The 20,957-nt window shown below is 45.6% G+C and overlaps 1 protein-coding gene across 7 annotated transcripts in view; it reads right to left on the bottom strand.

Moving 5' to 3' along the window:
* Positions 1–20,957, bottom strand: part of cacna1ha (calcium channel, voltage-dependent, T type, alpha 1H subunit a) — a 538,349-nt gene that overhangs the window by 198,950 nt on the left and 318,442 nt on the right. For all 7 annotated transcript variants that reach the window (XM_068056489.1, XM_068056490.1, XM_068056488.1 and 4 more), the window contains one exon: positions 4,080–4,172. In XM_068056489.1, the coding sequence (XP_067912590.1) occupies positions 4,080–4,172 (93 nt within the window). The remainder of the gene's footprint in view (positions 1–4,079; positions 4,173–20,957) is intronic.

Here is a 20,957-nt window from a genome sequence, read left to right as displayed (position 1 = left end):
CAATGGGGGATATGGTACATAGGGGGAAAAGAAAGAGTAGAAATGCAGTCATCATGATGGATTCAATAGTTTAGGGCTTTTCTGTAACCACAAATGTGATTCCTGAATAGTGTGTTGCCTCACTGGTGCCAGGGTAAAGGATATCATTGAGCAGGTGCAGAACATTCTGCAAGGAGAAGAGGAACAGTCAGATGTTGTGGGCCATGTGAGAATCAATGGCATAGGCAGTAAAAATGTTGAGGTCCTTCAGGCAGAGTTTCAGGAGCTAGGAAAAATATTTTAAAAAGGGTTTCAAAGATAGCAATCTCAGGATTACTTCCAGTGCCACGTGCAAGTGAGTATAGAAACAGGAGTATAATGCAGGTAAAATATGTGGCCTGAGAAATGGTGCAGGAGGGAGGATTTCAGATTCTTGGGCATTGGGACAGGTTCTGGGCGAAGGGCCACCAGTAGTAAAAGATGAATGGGTTGCATCTGAACAAAGCCAGGACCAATGTTCTCGCTGAAAGATTAACTAGTAATGTTGTAGAGAGTTTAAATTAATTTGGCAGAGGGAGGGTAGCCAGAAAATAACAAACAGGAGCAGAAGTGAAATCAGAGGACAGAGAGATGTAACCTATAGTAAAATTAGAAATATTCCAAAATTGCAGGGACCAGATTAAGAAAAATAGCAAAAGTGGCAAATGAGGCATTAAATTGTACGTGTATCAATGTGCATAATGTAACTAGTAAGGTTGGTAGCTGCAGGCACAAATTGCTGCATGGGATTATAACACGGTTGCATCAACAGAGGCATCGCTGAAACAAAGCCAGGAATTGGTTCTTAACATTCCTGGTTACAAAGTATTATGATGGAGAAACAAAAATATGGATGTTGCAGTATTGATTACGGATGATATTACAGTTCTAAATAGAAAGGCTACACTAGATGGCTCGAGGACGGACTCCATTTGGCTTGAGTTTTGGAAGAGAGGGACAGCTGTAACATTGTTGGAGTTTTTTTTTTAAATCGAGCTCCAGAGTGAAGGAGATAGATGAGCAAATTGGTTGACAAATTTCAAAGGCGTGTAACAAAAATAGAGTGGTATTATTAGGAGACTTTCATTACCCTAATATAGACTGGGAAAATGATAGTGCTAAGGGAAGGGAGGGAGAGGAATTTCTGCTTTGTTTACAGGAGAACTTTCTCGATCAATTTGCCTTCAGCCCAACAAGGAAGGAAAGAGTGTTGGGTCTAGTTCTGGGAAATGAAGCAGGGCAAATTGAATGTGTCACAGTAGCAGGTCTTCAAGCTAACAGTCACCACAGCATAATTCGGTTTTATTTAATTGGGGAAAGAGACCAGCAAATATCGACGGTAAAAATGCTCAACTAGGGAAGATCTGATTTCAGCCGTTTAAGAAGGGACCTAGCACTGGTAGATTGGAAAGGGAAATTGCAGAGTAAAGCAGTAACAGATCAATAGAGGGCATTCAGGGAAGCGATAGTTCAGGTGCAAACTAAGCATATACCTTTGAAGGGGAAAGATAGAGCATTCAGAACGAATGCATCCTGGATGACAATAGCAATAAAACAAAAAAGGCTTATGAATAATTTTGATTTATGAATCATATTATAAAATTAGGAAAAAGAGTTCTACACCCAAAGGGTGATAGAAGTTTGGAACTCTCTTCTCTAAATGGCAATTGATGCTAGATCACTTGTTAATTTTAAAACTGAGATTGATACGTTTTTGTTAACCAAAGGTATTAAGGGTTATGGGGTAAAGGTGGGTAGATGGAGTTAGGTCACAGGTCAGCCTTGATTTCATTGAATAGTGGAGCAGGCTCAAGGGGCTAAAAGGCCTCCTCCTGTTCCTATGACAAATGTCAGGAGCAAGATTCAGTTAATAACCAGCAGGATTATGGAAAGTACAGGACAGTATTAAAGAAGTTAATATGGGAGCCAAAAAGAGGCTACAAGAAAAGAATTAGCAGACAACATTAAATTGAACCCTAAAACATTTTATAAATATATAAAGTGTAAGTGGTTAGCTAAGGAAATAGTTGGGCCTATTAGGGACCCAAAAGAAAATATTCATGGAGAGGCAGAGGATATGGCTAAAGGATGAAATGAGTACTTTGCATCTATTTTTACAAAGGAAGTGAAGATTGCACTAAAAGGAGGGAAGTAATGGACAGGACAAGTCCGAGTGTATCAGGCCTGTGTCCTCAGTACCTTGCTCTACGGCAGCGAGGCCTGGACAACGTATGCCAGCCAAGAGCGACGTCTCAATTCATTCCATCTTCGCTGCCTTCGGAGAATACTTGGCATCAGGTGGCAGGACTATATCTCCAACACAGAAGTCCTTGAAGCGGCCAACACCCCCAGCTTATACACACTACTGAGTCAGCGGCGCTTGAGATGGCTTGGCCATGTGAGCCGCATGGAAGATGGCAGGATCCCCAAAGACACATTGTACAGCGAGCTCGCCACTGGTATCAGACCCACCGGCCGTCCATGTCTCCGTTATAAAGACGTCTGCAAACGCGACATGAAATCGTGTGACATTGATCACAAGTCGTGGGAGTCAGTTGCCAGCATTCGCCAGAGCTGGCGGGCAGCCATAAAGACAGGGCTAAATTGTGGCGAGTCGAAGAGACTTAGTAGTTGGCAGGAAAAAAGACAGAGGCGCAAGGGGAGAGCCAACTGTGCAACAGCCCCAACAAACAAATTTCTCTGCAGCACCTGTGGAAGAGCCTGTCACTCCAGAATTGGCCTTTATAGCCACTCCAGGCGCTGCTTCACAAACCACTGACCACCTCCAGGCGCGTATCCATTGTCTCTCGAGATAAGGAGGCCCAAAAGAAAGAAAGAAGAAGAAGAATGGACAGGACATTAATAGATAGAGAAGACATACTAAAAGATTAAGCATGACTGAAAGTTGGTAAATGACCTGGTCCAGATAGAATGCATCCTCGGTTGCTGAAAGAAGCAAAGGTAGAAACAGAAGAGGCATTGGTCGCAATCTTGCACTCCTCATTGGATACAGGAATAGTGCCAGAGGACTGCAGTGTTGCTAAAGTTATACCACTCATCAAGAAAGGGGAGAGGGATAAATCAGGAAACTACAGGCCATTCAGCCTAACATCGGTAGTGGGGAAGTTGTTAGAAACTATCAGGGAAAAGACAAACTTTCATTTAGAAAATCAAGGACAGCCAGCATGACTTTGTTAAAGGCAAATTATGTCTCTATAACCTGACTGGTGTCCCCTAATGGTCAGTTTTGGGCCCATTACCCTTTTCAATTTTTATAAATGACCTAAACCCGGGTGTAGGGAGCAGCTTTATAAAATTTCCAGATGACACAAAACTTGGCGAAGTAGTATATAGTGATGAGGATAGTTGTAGGCTTTGGGATAACATAGACAGGATGGTGAAATGGGCAGAAGCATGGCAGATGGAGTTCACGGCAGGGAAGTGTGAAGTGATGCACTTCGGGAAGACTGATATGGAAAGACAGTATAATATGAATGGCACGATTTTGACTTCAGGAACGATGTAAAGGATTTAGAAAGGGTAAAGAGGAGGGTTACTAGGATGTTACCAAGGATGAGGGACTTCAAAGGTGCTGATGGAATCTGATTCCATAAATAATTTTAAATTTTGGACAGGTACTGGACGATGAGGAATGTGCGGGGTTACAGACAAAAGTTGTGGATGTGGGACTAAGCATGCTCTTTCAAAGAGCTAGCACAAGTATGACAGGCTGAATGGCCTTCTTCTGTTTTGTAAGTTTCAATGATTTTACATTCTTGAAATATGTTTCTCTCCAGGTACATAATCTAACCTATTTTATATAGTTTATGCATCAAATAAAACTTGAAAATATGTCCACGAACAGTCCTTTAAAAATAAACTAAACAATACTTTTTTATTCTTTACCCACATACAATAAAAATCATCTGAAATTTCTATTCCATAATCATGCCCTAACCAGAAAGCTCAGACTAAGTAATATTTTGGAAAAGGTACGATATGCAAATAATCACCATTAAAGCAAGTGTAGACATTTAAGCTCTTAAATCACACATACTTACTATTATAAGCAATATAAAATATATAAAATTGTAAAAAGAATGTGCATCCATAACATAATACATGATGTCCACCCATCCTTCCAGGGTAATAACCTGGGGAGAAAGCAAACAAATATTACATTATTATGACATTTTGTTGAATAACAATAACAGACAAACAATTTCAGGATGCAAAAACCAATGATCATTTTTTCTATTTAATTCCATCCAATTACTTTGAGTGAGGGCTGAAATATTCAATCACCCAACACTTACCAAAATTGCAACTGATGTTATTAAATGTGCATGCATACAAAAATTTGCACATATATTACTTTATGTCTATCAGAAAAATGAAGTGATCTAAAAAAATTAAAAATGATTACTCCTCATCCTTTTATTACTTTTCTCATTTTTGTTTTAACAAGAGTGCATTACCAGTCTCAGACCAGTAGCAGTAGTTTAGGTTCCAGCCAGACAGAACCAATTTTACTCTTGGCGCCTGCCTGGATGTAATTTTAACTGTCCAGTTTCGGAGAGGCTCCTGGGCATGCCTGATTACATTCATGGTCAGAGCGCTCCTTCCCCTGATTAATTACCAAATCAAGATTGACACCACATTCGATTCACACTCTATAGGTGCTGAACTGAAGCAGTGCGAGACTACCCTCTCCAAGTTGGGCTCTGATTACTTTCACAAGGACTGTCAATACAGTCTAAAAGGTGGAGGATGGTTGCATGTTTGACAGCAGCAACATCCATTGCTTATTTAGTGAAATGCAGCCTGTTGTAAGCAGATCTGTAGATGCAGACGATAGAAGTAGCAGTAGGATATAATAAAAATTGCTGCTAACTAATGTCAACAGGGATTGAACCTTCTCCTGCGATGCCTTATCAATTGAATTTCCCTGTCATCCACCTTTGGCTCTTCCATGAAAATTATATATAAGGGAATCCCTATAGGGAAAACCCATGTTGAACTATAACACATGCCTATCCCATAGAGCTCATTGTCAGGCAGTTGGCTGCAGATCAGAAGAGTCTGCAAATTGGCCAATTAATTGCAAAAGTATCAACAGAAGTATAGTTTCTAAATTAAACTCTTAGGGCTGAATTTTTGCCACGAAGGCAGGAAACAGGAGCCGAGTATGTTTTCAGATCCGAAAACTTCCACCAGTGGGAAACTGATTAAAGTTAAAAATTTCCCATGGGGAAGCCCTTAATTGGTATGGAGACAGGTTTCCTGCCAGCTTAGAGCCAATGGGGGTGGGAACAGAGGTGGGTCAGATGAAGTGTGCGACTGATTTAAACTCCTGGAGAGCTCTGCAATTTGTGCCAAAGCCTTCCACTGCACCAGAGGGAAGCAAGATGTCACAGGAGAGCCAGAGGCCTGGCATCCGGGGCAGGGCTGATCCTCAGTTTATCCATGCCAACCTGGATCTAAAACTGGAGGCTGTAAGGGAGAGGAAAGAGGTCCTCTTCCCAGAGGGAGGCAGGAGGAGGCCACCTTGTCTTGTAGCAGGAGCACCTCTGTGTTCAGCATCACCTCCCGTCGCCTCCTCTTCCTCCACCTCTCTCACCGCCTGCTCCTGCTCCTCCCCCGATGAGTTGTCTCCTTCCAGGGCCACACCGTCCTCAAGGTCCACACCCCACTGGAGGGCCATGTAATAGAGAGTGCAGTTTACCACCACAATGACTGAGGAGGGCACCACTTGACTAGTCCAGACACTGGAAAGCATCTTCAGAAGCCCCACTGACAGATGACATTGGATGTATCGCCTCTGTGCCTCTGTCTGGGGCTCACATAGAGGGGTCAATATCCATCTGTTTGAGGGATATCTCCTATCTTCTGGGATTCATGCACACTCTGAGGGTTAGAGTGAAGATCTGAGGCAGCCTGCACTGGCAGAGGATGAAGGAGTCATGACTGCTGCCAGGAAAGCGAGCGAACACTGAAGGAAGCTCTTGTTGTGGTCGCAGACCAGTTGGACATTGAGGTAGTGGAAGCCCTTCATGGAGCCTTGATGGATCGCACTGGCCGGTCACTGGGTACAGTCGATGATGTCCTTCGCCTGGGGAAATCCAACAATGGAGGTCCTCTGTCACTGTGAGGCTGTGTATATTGTGAAGTGAATGTGCTGTCCAGCTCTGGCAAAGAGGGTGTCAGTGACCAGCGAGATGCTGTGGTGTGCAGCCATTTTTGAGATGCCACTAAGGTCCACAGCTGAACCTTGGAAGGTGTGAGGTCTTCGGTGAAGAGGGCACAGATGTCTGTGGTCATCTTCTTGGAGAGTCACAGTCTCCTGTGGCACTGGTTCTCAGTCATCTCCAGGCAGCTATGTCTACAGCAGTAGATCCTGTGGTGAGGGTTGGCCTCGGTTGCCTTCCTGCCCCCCTATCGTGTCCTCCTGAGGCCTGGGATTCTGCCCTTCTGCAGAAGGTGTTGCCCCTCAGCACCACTGGGCCCAAAATCTGACAGCTGTGCCCCCCCCCCCCGCCACTCCTTGCCAGCTGGAGCCTTCCTCCTGGGCAGGTGGCTGCCCAATTTTCCTTGGCAGCCTTGTTCCCAGTGATGTCAGGTGTTGCCAATCCCACTGTGCCCACTTTCACTGCCACCTGCACAGCACCAAGGGCACACCCTTACCACATGGCAAATCCCCCTTTGCCCCGCTGACCCTCTTATGCAGCCAGGGTGGTGCCCTGAGGCAGCCATGACTGGTTCCCCATTCCTTATCCATCTCTCTTCAGCTGATTCCATGTGCCCCTTTAAAAATTTCAACATCCAACTTTGACAAGCACTTAAAAAGATTTTAAACAGTTTTAATTGGCATCAATTGGGAGGGGAGCAGGATTCCTGTCCCACCCTCCGCCGACCCTGGTAAGCATTGCCGGCGCCAGTGTTTTCAGGGCCCCCCTACTCCATTCCCATCTTCGGGGAGCCCGAAAATTCAGCACAACCTCTACCTTGATCTGCTGCTATTGTATGCATGTGTTCCTTCTGATGAGGAGGACAGTAAAGTGGAATGATGAGATTTGGGACAGATAACATCATCCAATCCATACTCTGTGGCCTAGAAATTCAGCAGTGTCCAATTTTGAGCGCCTGATCTGCAGAGTTCTCATAGCCCGCACTCAAACTGGGAGGTCCAAGAAGTCCACGACTTTGGGCCACAGATGTCATTGTAATGTAGAAGGCGCATCAATAGGAGCCCTGACAAGCTCATGTGCTAATGCAGAGGGAAGTGTTTGGGTAAGGTGACGAGAGTCTGAAGTATTATTGGCTGAGTCTCAGAGTGCAATCAATGGGGTGGCTATGAGGTAAGGGCTGTGGGGAGATCAGGGGGGCCTGTAACTCAGAGATCTCAGGAGCAGCTGTGACTAAGGAGAGTACTAACCATTTTTTTCATTCCGTGCTACTTAGTGTTGGTTTTCCCAGAGGCAATCAGCACTGTTGCTGGCTGCCTCAGTCGCAAGCCAAAGTTGCAAGAGGGAGCAGAAGCAAATGTTAAGCCTCGTATTTGCATACGTTAACGGACTAATGCCTGCTTCTGATGTGGGTAAAGGATGCCTCTTGTTTGTCCCTTACCAAAATAGCACTGGCATAACCTTTACCAGAACTGTGTGTGCACAAAGTGGAAGCCAATTTAGACACAAAACAGCAGCCGTAGCGACGAAAACCCGAGCATTACGGACCCGAATTTCTAGCCCTGTATCTGCAGGAAGGATGCAGGCACAAGGGCACAAGCCAGTTCTGGCAGAATATTTTTACAGGTATAAAAAGTATGAAGGCTCTGCAAAATGGAAGTCAATACCATGAAATTTGCTCTGCTTTTGAGCAGGTTTTACCTAAAGAAACAACTTAAGATAGAGCCAACAAACTGCAAACCAACTGCTCAACCAATTGCCAAAACAAGAAAAAGAAAACCTACTGGAAAATATACTATACAAAAGTGAGTTAATTGTCACAAATTCTCTGGCATTGTTTGAAGATTTCTCAAACGTGATTTGCCAACAGGGAGAGAAGATTTTTTTATCCAGAATTCATACTCTGGTTTATTGATGCACGTCACTCATTTAGTTTATCGATATATCATCACTGTGTAGTTCACTGAACAAACAAACAGCAACACAAAATGGGTATGCCCCCTTAAAACAACGACTGGCTTGTTAAGTAAGCATTTCCTTGAAATATACAATGGAACCTTCTCTCTTTAATAAGATAACAGTTTAATTAATCAACAGTTTCACATCAGAAAGCAGCTGAATTAGCAGCTCTCTTGACTGCCTGATAATGTTCAAGAAATGTGTGAATTCATACTGAATTCTTGAAAACCATCAGCACAATTTGAAATTGCTGCATTCTCGACATTGATTGAAAAATGGACTCAGAGGTTCTTCAACATGCTTTGTCAGTCTGTGACTCAGAACCAAGACCAGCTCCCTCGACTCAGTGCAATTAAAAGATTCAGACAGGAATTAAACACACTGCAAGTAGTTTCGATCAATGCACTGCACTGCTCCTTATAGATTGCACAATGCCAGATTAATACTCACAGGGCTAAAAATTTGTTTTGCACCATTAGCGGGCATGGGGAGCATAATACGCAATTACCTGCGCCCAGCTGTGTTGAGGCAGGCAGCATGCAGACTTCATGCTGGGCTGAATTTTATTCTCCCGCTGGGAGCGGCGGCTGGTGAAAAAAATGACGAGCCACATGTGCGGGCCACGAGCATACCGCCAATCTAGTGCGCGGCGGCTCATCAGCATATGTTGGGCGGCCCGCCACCCCCAATCACGTGGCGGGGGCGGGCTCTGCGATGCCAGTAACAGCACCAGCTGCCTCTGCGCAGGCGCTGGTGCCATTTTTAAAGGGCTGCCAGGCCCGCACATTTGAAGCCTGTACACCACTTCCCTCCCCCCACCCCACACAAAAACACTGTGAATTGATATTTGGACCATATCCTCCCCCCAATACAAAGGAAATAAATGGTCGCCCCATTTCCCCCTGATAAAAAAAAACAATTGCATTTAATATGTGACTTCCCCCACACCTGCACAAAGTGCAGAGGTCACCATTCCCCCCCCCCCCCATTACAGTACACATGCAGATTTGACCCTGTTTCCACCTACCCCCCCACCCTCAACTACACTAAAAATCCTAAGCTCCCCCCTTCCCCACCTCGGTGGCACCAGATTTCCCTGGACAGGAAAGTGAAGGCGTGAGTGCCACCCATCACATGGAAGATCCCGGACAGCTGTTAAGATCATGGTGAATAGTATTTAAATATATTCATTTCCTTTATTTAAATATTTAAAGTTGGGTCCCATATCCGAGTGGCGGTCGGGGAGGGGGCTACCAAGGAGCCTCGCCACCATGAGTAAGATCGGGCCCTGCAATCCTGGCATCCGGTTCTGTGGCAGGCCGCTGCAATCTTCCGGACCCCATCCCGCTATGGAGCCCGATGGCGGAAGCTGAACAAAATTCAGCACGCTGTCTGCACATTTCAATGATTGTGACATGCAGCCCAATGTCAAACACCCTGCTGACTGGCTGCACACTCAGCAGGAGGCACAGGCGCATGTGTTCTGAAAAGCAACCTGTACCTCTTAAAGGGCACGTGCATTCAAGACACAGCAACTACTAGAAATGTGTCAGAAATGATTGAAGGCAGGAAGGAGGCAGCAAATGGAGCAATAGGCCAGAAAGAGGGTGCCCTGTTTCACTGGTATGGCACTGGAGGCCTTAGTCCAGGATGCTGAGGGTGTCTGGTATCCTTCATTTCATGGTTATGGCCAAAAGGACGTTATGATGGTCCACAGCAGAAGGATGGAAAGGTGGGAAATTGATGAGCAACAGTGATGTGGGGATGAGATTTCAGGGGAATTGGAGTCAGAATAGCTGCTCCCGGACAGCCTATGCAGAGCGGAGGATGCCTGCCAAAGGCTTGGTGGCAAGGGCTGCACCCTCATAACAGTGAGGTTGTAGAGAACAAAGCAAGCCATCATAAATTTGGATACATGCTCCAAGTGAGTACTGGAGGGCTCTTCCTGAGTGGTCCAGGGAGTAGAACCGTTGTTTCAGAACACCACTGGTTTGCTCCACAACGTTACTAGGGACTGCATGGCTCTCACAGGAGGTGCACTGTCCATGCAGAGGGGAGTCATGAGCCAGGTGTAGAGCAGATAACCCTGGTGACCAATTAGCCAGCTTCTAGTTCATCATGGTGGCTCAAATATGGCGGGTACTGCTCACAACTGCAAGATGAAAGCATTATGGCTGCTGCCAGGATATTGGGCATTCACTTACATGCTGTTCTGTGCATGGTCGCACACCAACTGCGTGTTCAGGAAGTGGTAGCTCTTGTGGTTGCGGTACATCTCCCCTTTAATATGTGGGGCCCGCAGAACCACATGCGAGCAGTCAATGGTTCCCTGCACCACTAGGAATCCCATTAGCCTGGCAAATGCATGTACCCACTCCTCCTGCTTCACTCTGGAAAGATAGAAGACTGTGAAGTCCCCTCTCCTGGCATACAGGGCATCCATCAATTCCCTGATGCAGTGATGCATGACAAACTGTGAGATGTGTGCAATGTCACCAGCTCCTGTCTGGAAGGATATACTGGCATAGAAATTAAAGGCAACAGTGATCACTGTCACCGGCAGCATTGTCCTCACCCTGCTGTGTGGCTGTTGATCCAGTTGGAGGAGGTGCTACAGTTCAGTGACCATCTGCCTGGTGAAACATAGCAGCCTGGCTGAGGTGAAGGTAGGGACAGTGCTCCCTGAAGACCCTTGGTGGGTAGGACCTTCTATTAAGAGCTCTCCTCCTCCTTGCTCTGTGCACAGCTTCCCCTCTTTGTTGCCTGTGCTCCATGTCCCTGTCATGCTGCAGACCATGAGGTACTGCAACTATAGCCTTGATTAGTGAAAAAGCTGGCTTTCTTCTGACTGGCCTCCAAGCTCCTCTGACTTCCTTGTCAAAGACCAACACCACTCCATTTTGAAAAGAAAAACTTTTTCAAACTCTCCTAACAATACTGAAAACAGCACTTCCCCTCACTCAGTAGCAGCAAAAGAAAGGCATAAGGCACATCAGCCACAAGTCCCATGCTAATCTCCTTAAATAACGTTAGTGGTTGAGTGGGGGGAGGGGGATGCAGGGTCCTTCCAGCAGCTGAACACATGAGTGTTTTAAGGGAGAGTGTTAACAGGACCTCTGATTGGGCACCAAACCAGCATTAGACACTGTTGAGCACTTGAAACGCCATAGTATAACAGGCTACGGGCCAAGTGCTGGAAAATGGGATTAGAATAGTTAGGTGCTTGATGGCCAGCACAGACACGATGGGCCAAAGGGCCTGTTTTGGTGCTGTATAACTCTATGACTCTAACGTCACAATCTTCCCACTCTACATGCTTCTGCTGCATGCACAGCACCATTGCGCTAGCACCCATACAATCATGGCGCACCACACGGGCAATGCAGGAAACAGTACGACTGCCATTTTATGAGCTTCGGGCTTCCATAGCACCATCATGCACGGCATTTCACAGCCAAATTCTCCAGCCTTAATTTCAACATTGGTGGATTTAATTTCACCATCAATATCTTGCAGCATTTTTCAAATTAACCAAGATAATTTTGCCATACAGAAATAGATACCACTCAGTAGTACCGCTTTCACTGAATACACACCTCAACATCAATTTTAGACATGTCCTACTAAACTATAACCTGCAGGTATAAAACTTTCACCTTTACATAAACGCATTGCTCAAGTCAGCAATAACAAAGCCCATGGAATAAAAAGGACAGTGGCAGCATGGATATGAGGGTGCTGAGTGACAGGCAACACAAAGTAATGGTAAACTGTTGTTTTTTTGGAATGGAGGAAGATATTTAGTGGGGTCCCCCAAGGGTCAGTACTAAGACCACTGCTTTCTTGATACATATTAATGATCTAAACTTTGGTGTCCAGGGCACAATTTCAAAATTTATGGATAACACAAAACTTGGAAGTATTGTGAGCTGTGAAAAGGTGAGTAATAGACTTCAAGAGGACGCAGATTGGCTGATGGAATGGGTGGACATGTGGCAGATGAAATTTTATGCAGAGAGGTGTGAAGTGAAATATTTTGGCAAGAAGAATGAGGAGAGGCAATATAAAATAAAGGATACAATTCTAAAGGGACCTGGGGGTATATGTGCAAAAGTCATTGAAGGTGGCGTCAGGTTGAGAAAGCGGTTAATAAGGCATATGGGATCCTGGGCTTTCTAAATAGAGGCATATAAAAGCAAGGAAGTTATGGTGAACCTTTTTAAAACACTGCTTCAGCCTCAACTGAACCAATTCTGGGCACCACAATTTAGGAAGGAAGATGAAGCATTATAAAGGATGCAGAAAGGATTCACGAGTATAGTTCCAGGGATGACGGACTTCAGTTACGTGGATAGATTGGAGCTGTTCTCCTTTGAGAAGAGAAGGTTGAGAGGAGATTTGATAAAGGTGTTTAAAATCATGAGGGGTCTGGGCAGAGTAGATAGAGGTGTTCTCAATGGCGCAAGGGCCAAAAACCAGAGGATACAGATTTAAAGTGATTGGCAAAAGAACCAAAGGCGACATGAGGAAAAACTATTTTCTGCAGTGAGTGGTTACGATCTGGAATGCACTGCCTGAGAGTGTGGTGGAGGGAGATTCAATTGTGGCTTTCAAAAGGGAATCGGATGAAGACCTGAAGAAAAAAAAATTGCAGGACTACAGGGAAAGGGCAGGGGAGTAGGACTAGCTGAGTTGCAGAGAGCTGGCATGAACACGAAGGGCTGAATGGCCTTCTTCTGTGTTGCAACCATTTGATGATTCTATAATTCTATGATTCTATGCCAGCAAATGTTTTCTCTTTGTGAAGTGAATGCTCAACATTAATCTTTCTCAAACTCTTGCTAGTTTATGTGGTGCATATTTATGGTGTCTCTTGTCAACTTGACTCAGTTGTGGGTATTTTTTTAATCATTCATGGGATGTGGGCATCACTGGCTAGGCCAGCATATTTTATTGCCCATCCCTAATTGCCCTTTAGAATGTGGTGATGAGCTGCCATCTTGAACTGCTGCAGTCCATGTGGGGTAGGTAAACCCACACTGCTGTTAGGGAGGGAGTTCCAGGATTCTGACCCAGCGACAGTGAAGGAACACCGATATAGTTCCAAGTCAGGGTGGTGTGTGACTTGGAGGGGAACTTGCAGGCGGTGGTGTTCCCATGCATTTGCTGCCCTTGTCCTTCTAGTTGGTAGAGGACGTGGGTTTGGAAGGTGCTGCCTAAGGAGCCTTGGTGCATTGCATCTTGTAGATGGTACACACTGCTGCCACTGTGCGTCGGTGGTGGAGGGAGTGAATGTTTGTAGATGGTGTGCCAATCAAGCGGGCTGCTTTGTCCTGGATGGTGTCGAGCTTCTTGAGTGTTGTTGGAGCTGCACCCACCCAGGCAAGTGGAGAGTATTCCATCACACTCCTGACTTGTGCCTTGTAGATGGTGGACAGGCTTTGGGGAGTCAGGAGGTGAGTTACCCGCCGTAGGATTCCTAGCCTCTGACCTGTTCTTATAGCCACAGTATTTATGTGGCTGTTTCTGGTTTTGGGCAGTTCAGTTTCTGGTCAATAGTAACTCCCATGATGGGGGATTCAGCAATGGTAATGCCATTGAACATCAAGGAGAGATGGTTAAATTCTCTCTTTTTTGAGCTGGTCATTGCCTGGCACTTGTGTAGCATAAATGTTACTTGCTACTTATCAGCCCAAGCCTGGTTATTGTCCAGGTCTTGCTGCATTTCTACACAGACTGCTTCAGTATCTGAGGAGTCACGAATGGTGCTGAACATTGTGCAATCATCAGCGAACATCCCCACTTCTGACCTTATGATTGAAGGAGGTGATTGATGAAGCAGCTGAAGATGGTTGGGCCGAGGACACTACCCTGAGGAACTCCTGCAGTGATGTCCTGGAGCTCGGATGATTGACCTCCAACAACCACAACCATCTTCCTTTGTGCTAGGTATGACACCAGCCACCGGAGGGTTTTCCCCCTGATTCCCATTGACCTGAGTTTTGCTAGGGCTCCTTGATGCCATACTCAGTCAAATGCTGCCTTGATGTCAAGGGCAGTCACTCTCACCTCACCACGAGTTCAGCTCTTTTGCCCATGTTTGAACCAAGGCTGTAATGCGGTCAGGAGCCGAGTGGCCCTGGCGGAACCCAAACTGAGTGTCCCTGAGCAGGTTATTGCTAAGCAAGTGCCGCTTGATGGCACTGTTGATGACACCTTCCATCACTTTACTGATGATTGAGAGTAGGCTGATGGGGCGGTAATTGGCTGGGTTGGACTTGACCTGCTTTTTGTGTACAGGACATACCTGGGCAATTTTCCACATTGCAGGGTAGATGCCAGTGTTGCAGCTGTACTGGAACAGCTTGGCTAGGGGCGCGGCAAGTTCTGGAGCACAGGTCTTCAGTACTATTGCCGGAATATTGTCAGGACCCGTAGCCTTTGCAGTATCCAGTGCCTTCAGTCGTTTCTTGATATCACGTGGAGTGAATCGAATTGGCTGAAGTCTGGCATCTGTGATGCTGGGGACTTCAGGAGGAGGCCGAGATGGATCATCAACTTGGCACTTCTGCCTGGAGATTGTTGCAAATGCTTCAGCCTTATCTTTTGCACTGATGTGCTGGGCTCCCCCATCATTGAGGATGGGGATATTTGTGGAGCCACCTCCTCCAGTTAGTTGTTTAATTGTCCACCACCATTCACGGCTGGATGTGGCAGGACTGCAGAGCTTAGATCTGATCCTTTGGTTATGGGATCGCTTAGCTCTGTCTATCGCATGCTGCTTATGCAATTTGGCACGCAGATAGTCCTGTGTTGTAGCTTCACCAGGTTGACACCTCATTTTGAGGTATGCCTGGTGCTGCTCCTGGCATGCTCTCTTGCACCCTTCAATGAACCAGGGTTGGTCTCCTGGCTTGATGGTAATGGTAGAGTGGGGGATATGCCGGGCCATGAAGTTACAGATTGTGGTTGAGTACAATTCTGCTGCTGCTGATGGCCCACAGCGTCTCATGGATACCCAGTTTTGCATTGCTAGATCTGTTTGAAACCTATCTCATTTAACACGGTGATAGTGCCACACAACACGATGGACGGTATCCTCAATGTGAAGGCAGCACTTTGTCTCCACAACGACTGTGCGGTGGTCACTCCTACCACTACTATCATATGGACAGATGCATCTGCGGCAGGCAGATTGGTGAGGACGAGGTCAAGTATGTTTTTCTTTCTTGTTGGTTCCCTCACCACCTGCTGCATACCCAGTCTAGCAGCTATGTCCTTTAGGACTTGGCCAGTTCGGTCAGTAGTGGTGCTACCGAGCCACTCTTGGTGACATTCTGCGCCCTTGCTACCCTCAGTGCTTCCTCCAAGTGGTGATCAACATGGAGGAATACTGAATCATCAGCAGCGGGAGGGCGGTAGGTGGTAATCAGCAAGAGGATACCTTGCCGATGTTTGACCTGATGCCATGAGACTTCATGGGGTCCGGAGTCGATGTTGAAGACTCCCAGAGCAACTCCCTCCCGACTGTATACCACTGTGCCACCACCTCTGCTCGGTCTGTCCTGCCAGTGGGTTTCACTTGATTGAAACATATAAGATCCTGAGGGGTCTTGACAGGGTGGATGTGGAAAGGATGTTTCCCCTTGTGGGAGAATCTTGAACTAGGGGTCACTGTTTAAAAATAAGGGATCGCCCATTTAAGACAAAGATGAGGAGAAATTTTTTCTCTCAGAGGGTCGTGAGTCTTTGGAATTCTCTTCCTCAAAAGGCGGTGGAAGCAGAGTCTTTGATCATTTTTAAGGCAGAGGTAGATAGGTTCTTGATAAGCAAGGGGGTGGGTGGAAATATGGGGTAATCAGTTCAGCCATGAGCTTATTGAATGGCAGAGCAGGCTCGAAGGGCCGAGTGGCCTACTCCTGCTCTTAATTCATATGTTCGTATGACATAGCCGGGGATGGTATTGGCAGTGTCTGGGACATTGTCTGTAAGGTATGGTTCCGTGAGTTTGACTACGTCAAGCTCTTGCTTGACTAGTCTGTGGGACAGCTCTCCCAACTTTGGCACAAGCCATGTTAGTAAGGAGGACTTTGCAGGGTCGACAGGGCTGGGTTTGCTATTGTCGTTTCCAGTACCTAGGTCGATGCTGGTAGTCTGTCTGGTTCCATTCTGTTTTATTGACTTCGTAGTGGTTAGACGCAACTGAGTGGCTTGCTAGGCCATTTCAAAGGGCATTTAAGAGTGAACCACATTGCTGTGGGTCTGGAGTCACATGAAGGCCAGATCAGGTAAGGACAGCAGATTTCCTTCCCTAAAGGACACTAATGAACCAGATGGGTTTTTACAACAATTGACAATGGTTTCATGGCCATCATTAGAGTAGCTTTTAATTCCAGATTTATTAATTGAATTCAAATTCCATCTTCTGCTGTGGTGGGATTTGAACCCATGCCCCCAGAGAAATACCCTGGGTCTCTGGGTTACTAGTCCAGTGACAATACCACTATACCACTGCTTCCCCACTCCGAAGAGACACGACCAATCCTGCCCACACAAATACAGCCAGGCATATAGCATATAGAGAGCCACGAAAAGCCTTAATTGAGAACGTATTGAACAAGTGATGAGGGGGTGCTGATAAAATGATGTCCATTGACAACACTTATAGGAGACAGTACTGTGTGCAGCACACTGTAGCAGCTGTGATAGCAGGTGCTTGCATTCTGTTTACAGTTAGTGCTGAACAGTCACTTCATATATCCACAGCATATTGTGTGATTTTATTTATTGGATTTGCTTTCGTGTTTCTAATCCTTAATGGGTGGCAATGACACCAGAATGTTTGAAAAACGGAAAATGTACTATTTTGTTCCCGCTGATTCAGTCAATCTTAGCCTGGGGGAACGAGGGTCTGAGAGTACAGGGTACTTTAATTGCAGAGAATATTGGTTGGTATTGAGCTATGACTTTATTAACTGCCTCTAGGAGATTAATTTGAATTAGTGCTGTCGATCTCAGTTAAAGGAAAACAGAACAATTCAAGTGAATATTTTGGAATCTCCAGCAGCGCGGGTGATTACAGAAACCACTGAGGATCCAGTGACTTCACCAGAACAATTATGTTAGCTTCATAGTGGCAAACCAAATTTTTGTTAAAGTGTACTTTTCTAGGATACCAATAGGCTCGCGCCTCTTCTGAGTGTTGCTATCCCCTGCTGGTTGTATAATAAGAACCATAGGAAACGTATCTGCCTAACATTCACAAACACTATTTAACAAATCAAGCTGAACCAAGGCACCCTGTAGGTGGTCGCTAATTACTTATTGGTGTGGTGTAATTTTGCAGTAAAACTGTTGAATATTCAGCAAAACAGAACATGAGCAGAAATTTACATTTCTTCCTGGGCAATACACTGTTTGAAGTAAAAAATCGTTTTAAAACATTACTTTAACATCGACACTAATATCTAGCGCTGCCCAAATGTTTTGATGTTGAGAAATATTCTGTTTGTTTCACAAAAGTATTCAATTTATATAAAATAAAAACAAGAAATGCTGGAAATACTCAGCAGGTCTGAGGACATCTGTGGAGAGAGAAGCAGAGTTAACATTTCAGGTCAGTGGCCTTTCATCAGAACTGGCCAATATTAGAAATGTGAAAGGTTTTCAGCAAGTAAAGCGGGGGTGGGGCAAGAAATAACAGAAGAGAAGGTGTTGATAGGACAAGGTCACAGAGAATAACTGACCAGAAGGTCATGGAGCAAAGGCAAAACGGTATGTTAATGGTGTGGTGAAAGACAAAGCATTTGGACAGAGAGGGTGTTAATTGACTGAAAAATGAACAGCCCTGGCCCCAAGCACAAACATGAAAACAAAACAGTGGGTAGGCACCGTAGAAACAAACTAAACCTTGCAGAGGCTCAGCGCCAACTCTCAGACACTTCTTTCTACTTCCCCCTGGACCATGACCCCACCACCAAACATCAAGCTACTGCCCACAGGACTGTCATTGACCTCATCTCCTCCGGAGATCTTCCCTCTACAGCTTCCAAACTCACAGTCCCGCAAGCCCGGACAGCCCGCTTCTACCTCCTTCCCAAAATCCACAAACAGGACTATCCCGGCAGACCCATTGTTTCAGCCTGTTCCTGCCCCATTGAACTTATTTCTTCCTATCTTGACTCTATCTTTTCTCCCCTGGTGCAGTCGCTTCCCACCTACATCTGTGACTCTTCTGATGCCCTACATCATTTTGGCAATTTCCAGTTTCCTGGCCCTAACCACCTCCTCTTCACTACAGACGTCCAATCTCTCCACACCTCCATCCCCCACCAGGACAGTTTGAGGGCTCTCCGCTTCTTCCTTGAATAGAGGCCCAACCAGTCTCCATCCACCACCACCGTCCTCTGCCTGGCTGAACTTGTTCTCACATTGAACAACTTCTCCTTCAGCTCCACTCACTTCCTTCAAGTAAAAGGTGTTGCTATGGGTACCCACATGGGCCCTAGTTACGCCTGTCTTTTTGTGGGATCTGTCGAATATTCCTTGTTTTAGTCCGACTCAGGCTCCCTCCCCCAACTCTTATTCCAGTACATTGATGACTGTATCGGTGCCGTTTCCTGCTCCCGCCAGGAACTAGAAAACTTTATCAACTTTGCTTCTAATTCCACCCTTCTCTCACCTGTACATGGTCCATCTCCGACACTTCCCTTTCCTTCCTCGACTTCTCTGTCTCTATCTCTGGGGCTAGGCTGTCCACTAATATTCATTATAAGCCCACCGACTCCCACAGCTACCTCGACTACACTTCTTCATACCTTGTAAGGACTCCATTTCATTCTCCCAGTTTCTCCGTCTCTGATGCATCTGCTCTGATGATGCTACCTTCCATGACAGCGCTTCTGATATATCTTCATTTTTCCTCAACCGAGGATTTCCCGCTACTGTGGTTGACAGGGCCGTCAACCCCCGTGTCCAGCCCATTTCCCGCAGCTATGCCCTCACCCCTTCCCCTCCATCCCAGAACCGTGACAGGGTTCCCCTTGTCCTCACTTTCCAGCCCACCAGCCTCCACATCCAGAAGATCATCCTCCGCCATTTCTGCCACGTCCAGCGTGATGCCACTACCAAACGCATCTGCCCCTCCCTTCCCGTCAGCATTTCAAAGGGATCATTCCCTCCGCAACACCCTGGTCCACTCCTCCATTACCCCCACCACCTTGTCTCCTTCCCACGGCACCTTCCCCTGCACTCGTAGGAGGTGTCATACCTGCCCATTTACCTCCTCTCTCCTCACTATCTGCAAACACTCCTTTCAGGTGAAGCAGTGATTTACTTGTACTTCTTTCAATTTAGTATACTGTATTCACCACTCACAATGTGATCTTCTCTACACTGGGGAGACCAAACGCAGACTGGGTGACTGCTTTGCAAAACACCTCCACTCAGTCCGAAAGCATGACCCCAAGCTTCCGGTTGCTGGCCATTTCAACAACCCCCCCGCTCTCATGTCCATATCTCTGTCCTGGGATTGCTGCAGTGTTCCAGCGAACATCAATGCAAGCTCGAGAAACAGCACCTCATTTACCGATTAGGCACGCTACAGCCTGCCGGACTGAACATTGAGTTCAATAATTTCAGAGCATGACAGGCCCCCTTTTTATTTTTAGTTATTTTTTCTTTATTTGTTTATTTTATTTTAGTTTGTTTAGCTTGTTTCTACGGTGCCTACCCACTTTTTTTTTTCATGTTTGTGCTTGGGACCAGGTTGCTCAGTTTTCTGTCTATTAACACCCTCTCTGTACAAACGCTTTGTCTTTCAGCACACCATTAACATACCGTTTGCCTTTGATCCATGACATGATCTGACCTCCGGGTCAGATATTCTCTGTGACATTGTCCTATCAACACCTTCCCTTTTGTTATCTCTTGCCCCACCCCCACTTTACTTACTTGCAACCTTTTACATTTCTAATATTTGCCAGTTCTGATAAAGGGTCACTGACCTGAAACGTTAACTCTGTTTCTCTCTTCACAGATGCTGCCAGACCTGCTGAGTATTTCCAGCATTTATTTTTATTTCAGATTTCCAGTATCTGTAGTATTTTGCTTTTATTCAATTTATATATTGGAAATAAAAACAGTGAGTCGTAGCATGCAGCATAGGTCAGCAAACAATCTGAAAAAGAAAGATTAGTGTTTTGAGTTCTGATAAAGGGCCCCAGGCCCCTATTTCAGACCATGATTGACTTCTGCGTTTTATATTTTTATGAGATTTGCGCAGCATTAGCAATTTCTATTTCATCACTTATACTTTGTTAACATTCTCAGATCCTTGCCTTTAACAGCAGAAGACTAAATTAACATCAACACCTTGTGCTTATATAGCTCCTTTAATGTAGAAAAACATTCCAAGCCACTTGAGAGGTCTGTGGAAAATAAATTAAGTGAAGTCGCAAACTGGACACCAATTGTCAATGCCTTTAAAATTCTGTTAAAATGTCTAGTAATGGCCATCTCCAAAACATGGAAATGTCAGGGTGCTACAAATAAAAAAGTCCCCAAGGCTGAAAACCATTGTGACAAACCCTTTACGTTGTGTAATAAAGTGCTGTGCCATAATGCTACGGATGCAATGTGAGCATGCCAATACTATGAAAAGGTACACTAGCGGTTTATCCATTCATGAAATACTGAAAAATTCACAGCAATGTTTATAATGCAGCAAAAGGTACTAAGGTTCCCTCCCACTTTCACTGAACATAACTCTGCTCCCTTGACCTCACCTCATACCAG

The sequence above is a fragment of the Heterodontus francisci genome, chromosome 24, assembly GCF_036365525.1.
Source record: "Heterodontus francisci isolate sHetFra1 chromosome 24, sHetFra1.hap1, whole genome shotgun sequence".
NCBI classification, from domain to species: Eukaryota; Metazoa; Chordata; class Chondrichthyes; order Heterodontiformes; family Heterodontidae; genus Heterodontus; species Heterodontus francisci.
This window is presented reverse-complemented; position numbering and strand designations above follow the sequence as displayed.